The 15,678-nt window shown below is 34.5% G+C and overlaps 1 protein-coding gene across 4 annotated transcripts in view; it reads right to left on the bottom strand.

Annotated features, from left to right (window-relative positions):
- Window positions 1–15,678, bottom strand: part of LOC115991553 (beta-amyrin synthase-like) — a 52,278-nt gene that overhangs the window by 15,639 nt on the left and 20,961 nt on the right. For 2 of the 4 annotated variants that reach the window (XM_031115333.1, XM_031115334.1), the window contains 10 exons: window positions 5,578–5,763; window positions 5,006–5,095; window positions 3,771–3,968; window positions 3,594–3,678; window positions 3,196–3,362; window positions 2,778–2,969; window positions 2,576–2,689; window positions 2,190–2,309; window positions 1,989–2,111; window positions 1,799–1,897 (listed from right to left, as the gene is read on the bottom strand). In XM_031115333.1, the coding sequence (XP_030971193.1) occupies window positions 1,799–1,897; window positions 1,989–2,111; window positions 2,190–2,309; window positions 2,576–2,689; window positions 2,778–2,969; window positions 3,196–3,362; window positions 3,594–3,678; window positions 3,771–3,968; window positions 5,006–5,095; window positions 5,578–5,763 (1,374 nt within the window). The remainder of the gene's footprint in view (window positions 1–1,798; window positions 1,898–1,988; window positions 2,112–2,189; window positions 2,310–2,575; window positions 2,690–2,777; window positions 2,970–3,195; window positions 3,363–3,593; window positions 3,679–3,770; window positions 3,969–5,005; window positions 5,096–5,577; window positions 5,764–15,678) is intronic. The other 2 variants (XM_031115335.1, XM_031115336.1) reach the window with 2 other exon arrangements.

The raw sequence follows: 15,678 nt of genomic DNA, 5'->3' as shown, positions 1-15,678 counted from the left end.
TTTGGCTTTTGGGCATCATACACTTTCAATACAAGTCGCTTTATTTTTTTCCTAGTCAAATACTAGTATGTGTGATGACTTTTGCAGCTCATTATCTCTTTTCATTTTGAGATTTACATTTGTTGAGTTCTTTAAGAAAAAACAATAAAAAGTGTGAGAAGATATATAGGCACAAATCTATTGACCAATCATTCATGACAAACTTGAAAATTGATTTACAACAATCACACATAGATTTCAAGATTTTTTCCACAAAGAAATAAATGCATAAAGAACAAGCTAAGCTCATAAATACATAAAAGCCATTTGTACAAAGGTACAAGGCAAAACTCACATGTGATATGTGCTCAAACATATACGATCAAACTTTTTGAATTTTTCACTTTTTATGTGGTTTTGGATTTTTTACTCACACAAAACTAAAACATAAAAGTAAGATCAAAACAAAAGCAATGCATACAAATAAATGCGAGATGTACAAAATGCATGAAGATATGACATTTAATGCATGAAGGTTCCTACAAAGATCGGAAGAATTAGATCAAGGACCAAACGAGCAAAAACTCTGATACCAATTGAAAGTTCAATTAGTGTATAAAACACTATGAACGTTTAGACCCCCAATTTTCAAATTACCAATTCAAGTTTAATGTCAAAAAATTAACATGCGGAATATGAACATAAGCTTAAAACAGAATTGATAAACAATCTAAACCAAATAAAATCACATCCACAGTAGAAATTAAATAGAAAAGATTAAGGGAAGAGAGATGCAAACACAAGGATAACACACGATGTGTTATCGAAGAGGAAACCGAAGCCTTCGGTGTAAAACCTCTCCGCCGCCCTCCAAGCGATAAACAATCCACTAAATAATGTAGCTGGGATACATGAATAGCAAAAGACCCTCCAAGCCTAATCTACCCAATGTACCTAAGCCCTCCAAGCTCCTATTCCAACGAGGTGACGCCGAACCTATTTCTTCTCTAGCTTACCGGATTCCGCTACTTGACCATAGCATCAACCAATATGAAATTGGTCCCTTCTTAACTGTTTCCCAAACACCAAATAGCCTTCTCATAGATATGGGTATGGTGAGAAAAGGTTTTGGTAATGTACCTCACAAGGATTTGACAATGGAGAGGAAAAGAGTAGAGGAATTTGAAGAGTCTCTATGTGAAGACTGAGGATGAATCAATCTTGTTTTTCTCTAGGGTTTCTCTCTCAAAATTATCTCTGGAAGCTCTCTAGATTTCGTGGGTATAAGGGTTTATATATAGTAGGGTGAGAAAGAAATGCGAGGAGTCAGTTTTTCCCAAACAGGGTGGTTTGGTGACTTGGCCTCGCGACTGGACTGAGTCGTGAGTTCAAGTCACGAGCTAACGGCCTGGCCATCCTGGGACTTTTGTCCTATAGTGCAACAGCTGGCATGACTCTTCAACTCCCCTGCATGCTTCACATGTGTGTTGCAGTTGGTGGCTTGCCAGTCGCAAGTCAGCCGCGAGTCCCAGCCGCGAATCTCTGCATCCTTGCACAATCTTAAGCATTTCTTCACACTCTCTTACTCACTATCCTTACATGATTCCCACCTAAATACAGGGTTACTAATTGCTAAAATACAAGCAAATTTGGCACGGAATAAAGCCAACAAGATAGTTGATAAAATTCAACCTTACATTGACACTTTTGGGTCAAGAATAACTAAACGCAACCTAAATTACCCATTCGTTCCTATAAATGCAAAATAAGTATTCATAAAAATACAATGCTAGGAAAAGTTAATCCTCACGAACCTCACCTGTAAGGAAAGTAGAATATTTACAGAATCAAACAACCTCTCAAGTTCCATTTTTTCACCAACAACCTCTGATGGCATTGTTAAGAAAAGCAAGCAGCACTGTGAAACAAATAAAAATTTGATGACAAAAAAAGTGATTATGGACAAAGTAACACTAGATTTCAATCAAGCACTAAATGGAGCTAGTTACCCTCAAACTGTGAGCGGTGCAATCAGAAACTTGTAATCCATGATCTTGATCAGAAAAAGTCCAAGATCCTTTTGAAATGTGATGATACATTCTTTTAAAGTCTCCAGAAGGATTGTCCCTAACCTTTACAATGTTTAAGGGGGATATGATAACTCTGAATCAATACTGGATAATGACATTTTTAAGAATCTAAAATCAAACCTGAGTTTTTTTTATGAAGTCATGCCCTCTCGCCAATACCGGTCCAATTTCATTAATGAGATCACTAGCAAGAAGAGCTTGAATAGTGAAGCTAGTATCCCATAATTGACTACCAAAACTCTGCATACAAATGGTGTAAATCATAGTCAGCTATTCCTTTATTTCTTGCAATGTCCTTCAACAGATTAGTCCAAATATATGTGTGTATGCTGGTTACATAACTAGCTCTATAAAGAATTTTTTTTAAGTAATATCATCATTAATAGTTCAATATAAACTCAAATATAGACCTACAAAAGATAGGTAATAGTTCCACAATTTGTTTGCAAAACATGTGTACTAAAGGTAATAGTTCCACAATTTGTTTGCAAAACATGTGTACTAACATGCATCTTGATTCCATCTTCAGCAATCCATATGAATTCTTTCACCCTAGCGAGATGTTTCTTGAAATAATCCCCATTCGGATCTTCAACCCAACAAGCAAGCATACATATCACCTGTTAAGTGCAAGTGGCATTAGGAGTAATTTTGTATTGACTAAATTAGCCATGTCTACTGCTTTTCCTTGATATGGAATCACATTACCTTTTCCACAACTCCAATTGTAATGTATCGACTGATCTCGTCTTCATAATGAATATGTTTCATTGTTACTTGAAGAGCTTTCTCTCTGACTAACTTATTGAAGGGCCAACGAGTAAGAAGAGGCTCAGTCAATATGTATAGACTATCCCACAGCATATCTTGTATCCAAGGATGGGGATAGTAGAGATCCTCCTGTAGTTATAGTTTCACAAAATCAATGCATATGAGGAAAATTTGAAAATCCTATATGCTAATCCACAAGCACTCAGCATCGTCTGACCACTAAGGCCTACTATTGTCCCTACTCGACGGGTGGTCAATTTCAATTCAAACATGGGCTTTATTCACACAAATTGAATTCATGGATTTACCTAAATTAGGTTTATTAATCATGAGCAAAAAATTAAGGTAAACTCACCTTTGCGTATAGATGACACATTTTTCTCCAATTAATTTTACTGTAAGGTTGAGTGTAGAGTTCCTCCCTTAATTGAAGAATAAGAGGTGTGATTGGCCCTACAAATCTTTTTCCATATAAGTATGAAAAAGGCATGTACACCAACCGACAGTAGATCCACATTTTGGCTGCATTTTAGGCACCAAACAGTTGACAATCTATAAGTACTATATATTTATTCAATGTAGTTAGTTTTATTGTATGAGAAAAGTAAAACCTCTATAGTGACAGAGGCATGCTAACCTTGTTTCAACCTTGCATTAATTTATTTCATAAGCATTACATTATGCAATAAAGATCTAAAATACAGCAGAATTCTTAGGATCTTTAATGAATAAGTAATTAGATATTGTATAAACCTGGATGCAAGGGAAGAAAGGAAGGAAGGAGCCAAAATTCTGGGGGCATTGGGTTGCTTCCAATCCATTCAAACACACCCAATATCTGCAATGTGACTAGATTCTAATTTACAATGCCAATTATTTTTAGTATATAACTCTAATGTGATGTGAATCTTGGTAAAGAAATTGTCATACCGAAAGCCAAGACTTTCCCCAAGAAGGTATGTGTGTTACACTACCATGATCAAGGATCCACTTTCGTGCTCTTGCACAAGCATTGTCCTTACCACCATCAGGTCCTTCCCCAAGTATACGCATACAAATGTAGCTGAGAGCCGTACAAAACATGATGCTATGGCCTTCTATGTGAAGTCCCCATCCACCATCTTCATTCTAAAATATGATAAATTTCTAGCATAATTGATAGACATGAAGTTTGAACTAGAAAAAAAAGAAAGTAACAAATCTATATAATATCTAAAAGCTAAAGATTAGTATTTATTATTGCTATGTTCATTTGAATCACATCAATGTAGCATTTTGGTCCATTTTGACCCATTCCTTCCACTTCGGTTAATTCGGTTCACTTCAGTCTATTTGGTCCATTTTGGTTCACTTCAATCCATTCTATCCATTTCAGTCCATTTGGTCCATTTCAGTCTAACTCGGTCCAATTCAGTCTCCTTCGATCTATTTTAGTGCACTTTGTTTATTCAATCCATTTTGAACTAATTGAACCTTAAATTAATTCTTTTTGTAGTTGACATTTTCAATTTTGGGCTCAATTTTTTTTTTTTTTGGGATAAAAAGTATGAAATTTTATTCTATTTTGGTCAAACTCTTTAGCTTTGGGCTAAAAAGTACAAAATAGGCATTAGAAATTAGACATGGGCCCTAAAAAAGCAATAAAATTATAAATATTTAAAAGATTGCCTTAAAATTCTAGTTTCATTAATATATGCATTATACTTATATTTGAAAAAAAAAATGCTACAATTCTAAACTTATATAATAATTTAAAATTAATGTAATATGTTACATGTGCTCCATGGAATTGATGTGTACATTTTAAAAAACAATTCTTGATATGGTTAAATTAGTCAACCGATTATGATATATTTTTAAAAATGTCATTTGAATAACATCTTCTTCTTTTATATAAAAATATTATAAATTTGTAATTTAAATGTTTTTATTAAATTACATTTTCATATATATATATATATATATATATATTGTTGTTGAACACAAAACACATTATATGTTCCATAATATAAAACTTATAAAAATATAAAATACTTTTAAATAATACATGCATTATTTTAACCTACAAATTTTACATTATAGTCTTATAAAATAATTATATTACAATTTCTCATGCATTGCGTGGTTTTGCAATTAGTTCATGTAAAACTTCAAAGAATACGTACCTGATGATTATACAAGTAACGAAGGATTTCTTTTTGATACTCAATGGGGAACACAATATTAAGATGTCCGGTAATGTAGAAACATATTACCTGCAATTTTTGTGTGGAAATTAAGCATAAAATCAAATTAGTTTCACTGACAAGCATGTCATCATTAACCAATTATAGTATATTCTCTCTTAGAAGATATTTATTTTACTTTATTTTATACAATATAGAAATTCTACTCTAGTATAATTTAAGTGTATATGTGTGTGAAGATCCCTCTTAGAGACTTGAATCTCGGCCTTTGCCCCCTCCTCCCTCCTCACAAGAATTTTGTACTTGAGGAGTGACCATCACATCAAAGGTGCACGGTGGTTTAGAAGATATTTCTAAATAATTTGCAAATTAGAAGACATGCATCCATAAATACCCTTAGCAATAGTTGTTATTTTGCAAATGATTTATTATGTACTAATATATGTTTTTTTTTTTTTTTTTTGTTATTTAAAGAAACAATTTCCAAAACAATATCTATATTTTAAGTGGTGGTCACAATGTTGGAAAATTATAATTGAAATGAAACTCACAAAAGGGGGTAGGAAGAACATGGGACCATCATTTTCAGCAGGCCAATGACCATCACTAGATTGCAAGGCTGCAAAAAAACTGATAGCCCTCCTCAATGCAGTTGTGGCCTTTTCATATGTGATTTCCTCTCCATCCTCAATCTTTACTGGCGGAATTGTTTGTTTGAAGTTTTTCTCTCTCAAAAACTGCAATCATTTAAAAAAATTAAGGAAAGGAGGATTTATTGACAATTTCTATCTTAATAGGTTGCAATTTGTATTGGCAGGTTGTGTTTGTTTGTGTCGAAAATAGAGTATTATACTATATAGTTAGGTGAATCCTAACCCAAAACCATTAAATTATCATTTCAAAGTCACTCAAATCTAACATGGCCCATTTTAAAAACAAGTTCATATGACATGACCAATTTCAACTTGTCTAGTAACATGTTGCATTGGATTAACATATATACAACCCATTTAATGAATATGACCAAAATTATTAAAATATTTTTGTATTTTGTATATGCAAAAATTGTAACAATTACCCAAAAAAAAAAAAAAATTCCAATCAAATTCTATTTTATAATTACATAGTTAAAGTACTAATACAATCGAAAGTTCTTATTTCTACCCATTGAAGTTCCACCCAAATTTTAAAATACACAATTTAAGAAGTTTCCTTTGTCTTGAGTAAAACGATTAGGGGTTTTACAGCTTCAATTAAGAAATTATCGATATAACATTTAAATTATTTTAATCACTTCAAATTAATATTGTATTAAAATGACATGTATTTATATGGGTTAAATAGCTTCATATTATGTTGAATATTGCCTCAAATTCCTAATTAGTTTTGGTTTGGGTTTCCTTGATATAGAAAGAAAGATTTTTTCTTGGTGTAGAAGACAAGAAATTTACTTGGTGCCAAAAACAATGATTCTCTTTGACGTAGAAGGAAAAAGTATTCCTTATTGCAGAAGTAATAGGTACTCCTTGTCTATTAAGGATTACATTTGGAGTCTTATAAATAGATATCATTGTAAAGAGTTTGGTGACTTTTGCCCAGGGTTCCTCCCATATGGGGAGAGGTGAAAGGCTCTTAGATAAACATGAGTGAGTTTCTTTGAAAAGAAGTTTGGTAAATTTTTGAGGTTGAAAGATTATCTAGTTGTGTGTTGAGAGTTTTTTTTTTTTTTTTTTTTTTTTTTTTTTTTTTTTTTTTTTTTTTTTTTAAGTGTGAGAGTTATTAGGTGTATTGGGAGTTTGGGTTTTTTCATTTATGTTGATGAGATTTGTGAATGTTGTTTGTGTGAGTTGTGACTGTTGATTAATGTTGTTGTAATTCATATTGTTGATAGTAAATATTTTAGTTGGGGTTGAACGTGGAAGTAAGCATGGAATTAGCCAAACTACTTTAAATATCGTTGTCTCTTGTGAATATTTTATTTTATTGTTCTTGTGAATACTTTTTCCCTAGCTCCAAATCACAATAATTGATATTAGATTTTTCCTTGTTGCACAACATATTAAAATGGGTCAACTTGTCTTGACATGAATAATGAACTAGGTCATTTTTGGTTGATTAAGGGTCAGGCATGTCAGTACGAAAATTGACCAACTTATTAATCTTGTCAAAGAAAATTTATTTATACTAAATACTACCTTGTAAAAATAAAAAATAAAATAAAATAAAATAACTTCTCATCATGTCAAATATTGCTACCCATAATAGTTATGAGTAGTGACAGAAAAATCACTACTTCTTTTACTGTAGAGAAAACATTATTGGTGCAGATGTAGGAGGTAGAGGGTGATAGGCCAAGAATGTATTGACCCCTTGTGATATATTAATTGATTAATTAGTCAAGTTTATTAATTAATCAAATTAACATGCAAAGCGCGTGGTAGTACAAACAAATCACCAATTAACTAAAGTATGCAGCGGAAAATAAATTGACACAGTGATTTGTTTACGAATTGGGAAAACCTACATGTCAAAAACCCCACAAGGTGATTTTAAGGTCACCACTCCCGAGAATCCACTATTATCAAAAGAAGTGGTTACAAGTAAAGGAATCCTAATACCTTATACCAACTTACAGTTGAACCCTTACCTCAATACCCAATTGGACTTGTTCTGTAGTGACAATCTCTCATTTTAATGCACGGCTTCTAGTACATAACTAACCAATTGTGCGGATCCTAGTACGAAATTTGATCACCAACTCAAAGGATGTTGGCTGCAAAGTTCTTCTGTTCATCACATGATGAAGATCATGAAGTTGCTTGGTCACAAAACCCTATGGTGTACAAACACAACAACTTCTTCAAGAACTAGAGCAAACTAGGTTTCCGATCACATTTTTCTTCACTCTTGTGAAATTTGCTCTTGTTCAACTTGTGTCACCTTTTACAGCCCTTAAAATAATTCTTATATATGTTTAGGGTTGTGAGAAAAGAAAGCCTAAACATACATTGATGGATTGGATGAAAAACAGTCCTGAAAAATTGAATTTCATAAACCTCAATAAATAGCCATCTATCGAGCTAGCTGTCGAGCAACGGGCTTCAACAGCTTTTAAACCTCAATAGATGCTAGTTGTCGAGCTTTAAAATCCTACACTTTTTGACTTGATTCTTGGACAGACTTGCATGACTTTAATACTTGAACTTGAAACCTTGTTTCTTGAAGCATTAAACACATCCTAGATCTACCCAATTACAAGTAAAGTGTGTTTTGTCAAAGTATTAACCAATTACATAAAATGTTGACATATGTTCCTAATATTGAATCACATGTCCTAACAATCTCCCCCTTTGTCAATCCGTGACAAAACCACAACAAACAAATGAGATATGAGAGAAGTCATAAATCACTCAACTCATATTCACTTGTTGAATACAATAAAATCTATCCTAACACAAACTCTTGAAAAACTTTGCAAGAAGAGAGTTTATGACAAGTAGACTTTGACAACCTGTATTTCTGAAACAATTTAAATAAAACTCATCATGGCATCTTAGTGTGAAACAAAAATAAAAGATTGCATACAATATGTAAGAAACATGTGTATAAAGATAGAAAAGAAACACATGGAGAGATAGGTGAAAAAACATACATCAATAATATATAAAGCAAATATAAGTACAATGTATGTCAAAATGGTCACAAGACCAATATACAAGATGTAATGTATTTGAAATAGAGAGAAAAGAAAAAAATACATCAAATCCTCACTACATCCCTCAACATATGAACACTCCCCCTATCTCCTAAACTACCTCTCCCTCTATGAGTATGACTACTCTCATCTCAAAACTACTCTCCCTTTTTGTCACAAGTGACAAAGGGCAAGTAAATCAAGTAGACATCTCTTCATCACTTGACGAGCCATCATCATCATCCTTAGCATCATCAGCACTACCGAAGCTATCACTCTCATCCTCAGATGCCTCGAGATAGGAAGCCACTGTGTAACCACCCATCACAGCCTGTCGTCGCGTGATACGACTGACACAGGTGTTCACCTCACACAACTCATCGTTGAGAGTGTCAAGGCGAGCATCCATGCACACAAGCTGTGCCATGATGGCCTTAACTGTCACTCCACCCTCTGAAGAAGAAGGAGCAGAGGTGGACGCAGCGGTAGAAGCCGGAGGAGCTGTCGTCTACGTCTAGGGCTATCTCGAGCTAAGCTGTGCAAAACTCTGCTTAAAGGTAGCGGCGTCAATGGCACACATATAAGAGAAGTGGGGAGACTCAGGATAAGAGACGAAAAAATGGCAAATGAGTCTCATGATAGCGGAAGGAAAAATGAGCTTATCATGAGTCGTTGTGTCCTTATAGACATCTATAAGGGAGAGTATAAAGTGTGAAGAAAATTCAATAGAGATATCCTCAATGAGGGACAACAAAAAACGAGCACGAGGCTCTGTGATAGTGTTATAGTGAGACAATGGACGAAGAACAATGTCATCGCCATGTTTAGGAATCTCGGACCTTTAGCAAAGGCCAAGCAAAGGGTGTTTTGACGGTCACCCCAAGATGATGGTGTCTCACAAAAAGAGATATGAGTTCGTCTTTGGACACTGTCCTCAGACGTGCATAGCTAGGGTAGTTAGGATGCGCTACCTTAGGCACATGTAGTACCTCAGAAACAATCTCCGGAGTAACTACCATGCGTATACCTTAAATGCGAGTAGAAAACTGAGGTATAGAAGGATCAAATTCGTGCATGTTAGAGTAGAATTCCTGTATGATCATAGAAGGGCACGTGACCAAGGCACCTCATAGTGACTCCCAACCCCTACTATAGAAGATAGTTGGCAGGTCAGTGTCAGAGAAGTCTGACAGAACGACTTAGCGTTCCGAATGAATGCTGCGTTGTGAAAAGCTCTCAAAGAAGTCCGATTTGACTTTCTCATCATGAAATCGAACGTGAAAGGGAGTGGGGTCAGATGGAGAAGAAGAAGAAGATGTCTTAAAACGAAGAGGGTTCCGGGATGGAGTAGACTTACGCTTAGGTGCCATGATGCAACTAATGTAAGAGGGAGAGAAAGAAAGAAAGAGAGGGAGACAATCAGAAAAGTACCAACAACAAGATATATAGAAATATAAAAACTTGAAGGTACGTATGCATGAAAATGCATGAACATGTGACATGCAAATATAATTGCATCATGGGCTCAACCAAATCCAAACCTACCAGCATACAACATTGCAACAAATAAAGCACACATCTATAATGCATGAAAATATTTTTATAATGCACATGGGATGTAATGCATGAAGTTTAAAAAACATTGACATAACACCCAACCCAAAAATGTTACAAAATCTCATGAATTTTGAAAAACCCCCAAAAATTCTTCAAAAAAAAAAAATTTAGGTCATAAAAGAATGGAATGCATGATTAAGGAGTGAGAAAGAATCATACCAAATGAAGAATACTTGATTTGAGTCGAAGATCAAGTGAGGAACATGAAGGGTTTGAGTTTGAGGTGTTTGAGAGTGAGAGAAGAGAGAATCTGTCGAGAGAGATCGAGGGAAATGAGTGAGAAATTGTGATGGCTCCTTTTTATAGAAATCTCAGAAAGCTCGATCGATCAAGAGATATCGAGGAGTTATTGAGCTTTAAAAATCCGCCTTTTAGCTGTCAAACCAGCTAACAAGGAGCTATCGAGGATCAGTCCAAAGGATTTTACACAAAGGAACCTCGATGGATCGAGATAGCTATCGAGAATGCAATAAAAAGTAGCTGAAGGGTCTCGATAGATAGCTTATTTGTCGAGAGCTATCGAGAAGCTATCGAGATTGCTTAAAAATAGTTTTCAAAGAAGGGAAAAACACATATATAAATGCAATCAAGTATGCTACTCAAACATAGATCCAAACGACATTTTAAGCTTTCAAAAACATCTCTCAACAATAAAAATGATGGGCATTTACATCCAAAACACACACACACATTAAACAAGTCTAACCAATTTTATATTTCAAAAACAAGTCAAGACAGTTTAGTGGGCATACATAAACACAAGTATTCCTTGTGATGGCCAAATCACATTGTACCTGCATATGTATCAAAAGTAGCAAAGAATATTGCGTGTTGTGTGTGAAAAACATCACAGGATTGCATAAGTGTCTACATGTTATGATGATTTGAGATATGAGAAAATCACTTTAACTCACACACAATCATAACTGTTTGATGGGGACTATCACCTTTGAGGTACATCCTATAACTCCCACATCTCCTAGAATACACGCTTGCAATCTTATATAAGGCATTTTGATCTTTTTGCTTTTATTTTTATTTGCATATTTTTCTTTTAAGTAAACCATGCATGGGCATACAAGAGAGAGAAAAGAAATACCCAATGATGTTAAACTTTTGACATTGCACTTTTGTTATGCCGAAGCATACAAATGTCATTGACATTGCACTTTTGCTATGCCGAAGCATACAAATGTCATTTCATGATTGGCGGGCAATAGTGGTGAGATGGTTATTTATGCCTTTTGTTAGGTTCTAAAGACTTAGGAACTAATGTATTTAGAACACTAATGTGTATTGTTGGCAAACCATGATCAAAGCAGGTTGTTTAGTCTTGTTTAGACTTGCTCAAAGTTGTGTCTTTTATGTAAAGTTGGAATTGAACTGTTGCAGAAGTATTAGTGCATTTTGGCCTGGCTAGATCGATCGAATCTCGGGCAAAATGCATTTTTTTGTAGAATTCCAATATTAAAACGTTTAGGGTTTTATGTTTTGCCCTAGGTATAAAAAGGCAAATCCTAACCACGTTTTGTTGTTGCTCATATTGCTGTTTATGTGAATCTCTTGTGAGATCCGAGAGGAGCTTTCCTTCACACATACTTAGAATTATCCAGAAGGAGAATACGATTCAAGAACTTGATGATCATTCAGTTGCTGCAATAAAAGCTTAAAGATACACAAGCGGGAGTGCTTATACTTGCTGGAGAATCCAAGAAAGAGGGAGTCCGTGGTCTTGGAGCTTGCACGTGGTCGTGTCATAAAGTTTCTATTGGTGGGTAGCAATAGGATGTTAGTGGTCTAAGTCCTATTATAAAACTTCGATTCTTTCATAGTGGATTTAGATTTACCTTGAGGATAGTTAGGTTCAATCCTCTACAGGTTTTTACCGGTGTGGTTTCTTAGGTCATCATATCTTTGTGTTCTTTATATTCCGCACTTTACATAGATATGATTATATGATTGTATTAACTTAAATCTGAAATTTGCACTAAGTAATCACTTGGCTTATTAACTAGGTTAATCCAATTGTGTTTTAAGGGGTCTAAAAACGTACAAGTGGTATCAGAGCAAGTAACTCTCTTGTTTTAGATCTTTTGATCTAAGAACTAATCCTTGACCCTTATTGTCATTGAACATGGACATTCTCTTGTTATTCCTCCTCACTTTGATGGGAATAATTATGCTTATTGGAAAGTAAGGATGAAAGCATTCCTAAAATCAATTGATGAGAGAGTCTGGAACTCCGTCGAATACGGATGGGAGAAGCCCACTACTCCTGTTAGTGAGTGGCAAACTTCTTGAAAAGAAGCAGCCACGTTCAATAGCAAAGCTATGAATGCTATCTTTAACGCTGTTTCTATAGAGGAATTTAAGAGAATCTCTAATGTTGAGGTTGCTCATACTGCTTGGAATATCCTCCGGACTGTGCATGAAGGCACAAAGGCTGTCAAAATCAATAAATTGCAGCAATTAACTTCTAAATTTGAAAGCATTAGGATGTCTGATGATGAATCTTTTGATGAATTCTATACTAAACTTAATGATATTGTTAATTCTGCATATAATTTGGGTGAAATCTATGATCAACCTAAAATTGTTAAGAAGATTCTTAGATCTTTGACTGAAGATTTTAGACCCAAAGTGACTGCCATCACTGAGAGTAAGGATGTGGACTCCATCCCTGTTGATGAACTTGTAGGATCTCTTCAATCCTATGAGTTGGACCTACCTAAGACTAGCAAATCCAAATCAATGGCTCTTAAGTTAGTTAGTTGATAATGTTGATGTTGGTGGATTTGATGATGAGCTCTCTGTTACAAAGATTGCTTACCTTGCCAAGAACTTTAGGAATTTCCTTAGAAACAACAACAGAAGGGCAAGAGATAAGAATATTACTAAACCTAGAAACTTTAGGAAGAATGATCCCACTAAGGTTAACAACACTGATAAACCTAGAGAAAAAGTAGGTCAATCTTCTAATAATTCTATGGGTCCTTAGTGTTTTGGATGTAAATTCATGAGGTTTTTTAAAGCCACCGGTGAGATACACACGAAATACGTGCAGGATCATCATTAGCACCATCATACTTGCGGACCATCGATGAACTGATCGGAAGTCTAAGGGTAAGACTATGGCTATAACCCTTAGTGATGGTGAAGTTTTTGATGATGAATCTGACTGTGATGAGGATGGAAACTTCATTACTTTCACTGCTACTACTGTAGTAAATGAAAGTGTATCTGCTGAAGAGAACCCTTCTGATGGAGAACTCTCTGAGGATGCAGATCTTCAAGAAGCCTACAATAAACTTTGCAAAGTTGCTGCAAAGGATGCTATGAACGTTGAATTAGGCTTGAAGAAATTGCATCTCTTGAGCTTGATAAGAAAAATTTGCTTATTAAATTGTTTGATGCTACTGAACTTTTGAATAATGTGAAGATTGAGAACATGCTTTTGCTGGATAAAGTTAAGAATTTGGAACATGAGCTTTCTGTTGCTATAGGACAATCTAATAGGTTTACTAGTTCCAAACTTGATCATATGCTTAGTGTTCAAAAGTCTCATTCTGACAAAACTGGATTAGGTTTTGTAGAAAGCATCAATGTGTCTGCACCTAATTCCACTATCTTTGTTCCTTCATCTTCTTCTGAAACCCCTGTGAATGAGGTTGTGAGTGAGGTTGTCAAACCCTTAGAAGTTATACCTCCTAGGAAGATTAGGGTTGAACTGAAAGAGTCTAAACCTAAGTAGCCTACCCTTTCTAAAGACAAGTCACATGATAAGCCTGTATGGGTTTGTCATTTTTGTGGAAAGTCTGGATACGTCCATCCAAACTATTACAAGCTGCAAGCTGCCAAAAGAGCAAACAAACCAAAAGTACCTATGCCTCAAACACAAGATCCTATGGTACTCATTGGTGAATTGGTAAAAGCTCTAAACTTTTATTCCAATCCTGGAGTTGGAAATCATTCCCATGTGAATAAGAACTCCAATGCTCGTGGTGCATCTAAAAAGTTTTGGATGCAAAATGCTCAATCTAATTGAGTCCTTTTGACATGGTCCTTGTGCTTCATTGCTATATTCTGTGTGACCATTATTCTTTGGTTTTTAGTTTTCCTTGTTTCTAGGATTTGCATTGCATAACATTCATGCATGTCATTTTAGGTTGTTTTTGTTTTTTTTTTTTTTTAATTTTTTTTTAAAAAAGGGAAGAAAAAGGAAGCAAGTTGTGTTTTGCACTATTTTCTTGGTTTTGAAAACAAGGTTGGTCAATTTATTTTTACATAACATGTCTTTTGTACTTTGTTTAGCTTTGATGAGCTTACTTATTGCACTTTACTAGTTGAACCTTTGTAGTGCATGTTGTGTGGGAAACATGTTTATGGTTTTGATCACTTTATCTTGATCTTGAAGTCACATGTCTTTGACTGTCGGACTTGAACCTTTTGAGAAAGGCATAAATAACCATTTCACCATTGTTCACTAGCTAATCATGAACACCTTAGTGCATATCGTAAGATTTTGTGCTCGAGAAAGTGTAGCACATGCATAAAAAGATTATAAGGTGTAGCCTCGATTTAAATGCTAAAATTGGTGTGTACATTATCCCGGCTATTTTAATAAGTTTCTAAGCAATTAAAATTTGTGTGTACAATATGAGGCAAAATTAAGAAACTTACATGATTGCAAGCTTATGATTTAAGAGATGTGGGAGTTATATGATGTAACTCTTTTGGTGATAGTCTCTTTCAAATTCTATATGATAAATTTTATAGAAATTGTGATTAATTTCTATTTACATATCACCTCACATGTATCTCAAGTTTTTGCTAGTTGCACACACGACACAAGTTATTCTTTGTACATGTTATTGTGTGTGTTTTTGGTCTGACCAACCAAGTTTGCAAATACTTTGAGTTTTTATGCAAAATAGATTTGATGCTTAAGTATTTATGGAGAATGTTTGAAAATCTTTAATTTTGGGAAAACTGGGTTTAAAACTGTTGTTTAAAAAAAAAAAAATACATTTCATCACATACTCATCATTTTGTTCATCAATTTCAATGCTTTGAGGTGTTCCTAAAATGTTTTTTTTTTTTAAACTGTGTTTTTCTCAAAATTTTGTGAGCCTCAATCTATTTCAATTGATCGAGTCTGTTTTTCGATCAATTGAAATTGTTTTTAAAAATTTAAAGGAGCCTCTGTCTGTTTCGATCAATCGAAAATCGTGAATCAGGTTTTTTAAAAACTGAGTTTGACTTGTTCAAATTCACTTTTCAAAAGTTTTTCAAACTTTTCTCTCTCTCTCCGATTTGGACAAGGCTCATTATCAATTTTTTG

Source organism: Quercus lobata, chromosome 5 (assembly GCF_001633185.2).
Source record: "Quercus lobata isolate SW786 chromosome 5, ValleyOak3.0 Primary Assembly, whole genome shotgun sequence".
Classification (NCBI taxonomy): Eukaryota; Viridiplantae; Streptophyta; class Magnoliopsida; order Fagales; family Fagaceae; genus Quercus; species Quercus lobata.
This window is presented reverse-complemented; position numbering and strand designations above follow the sequence as displayed.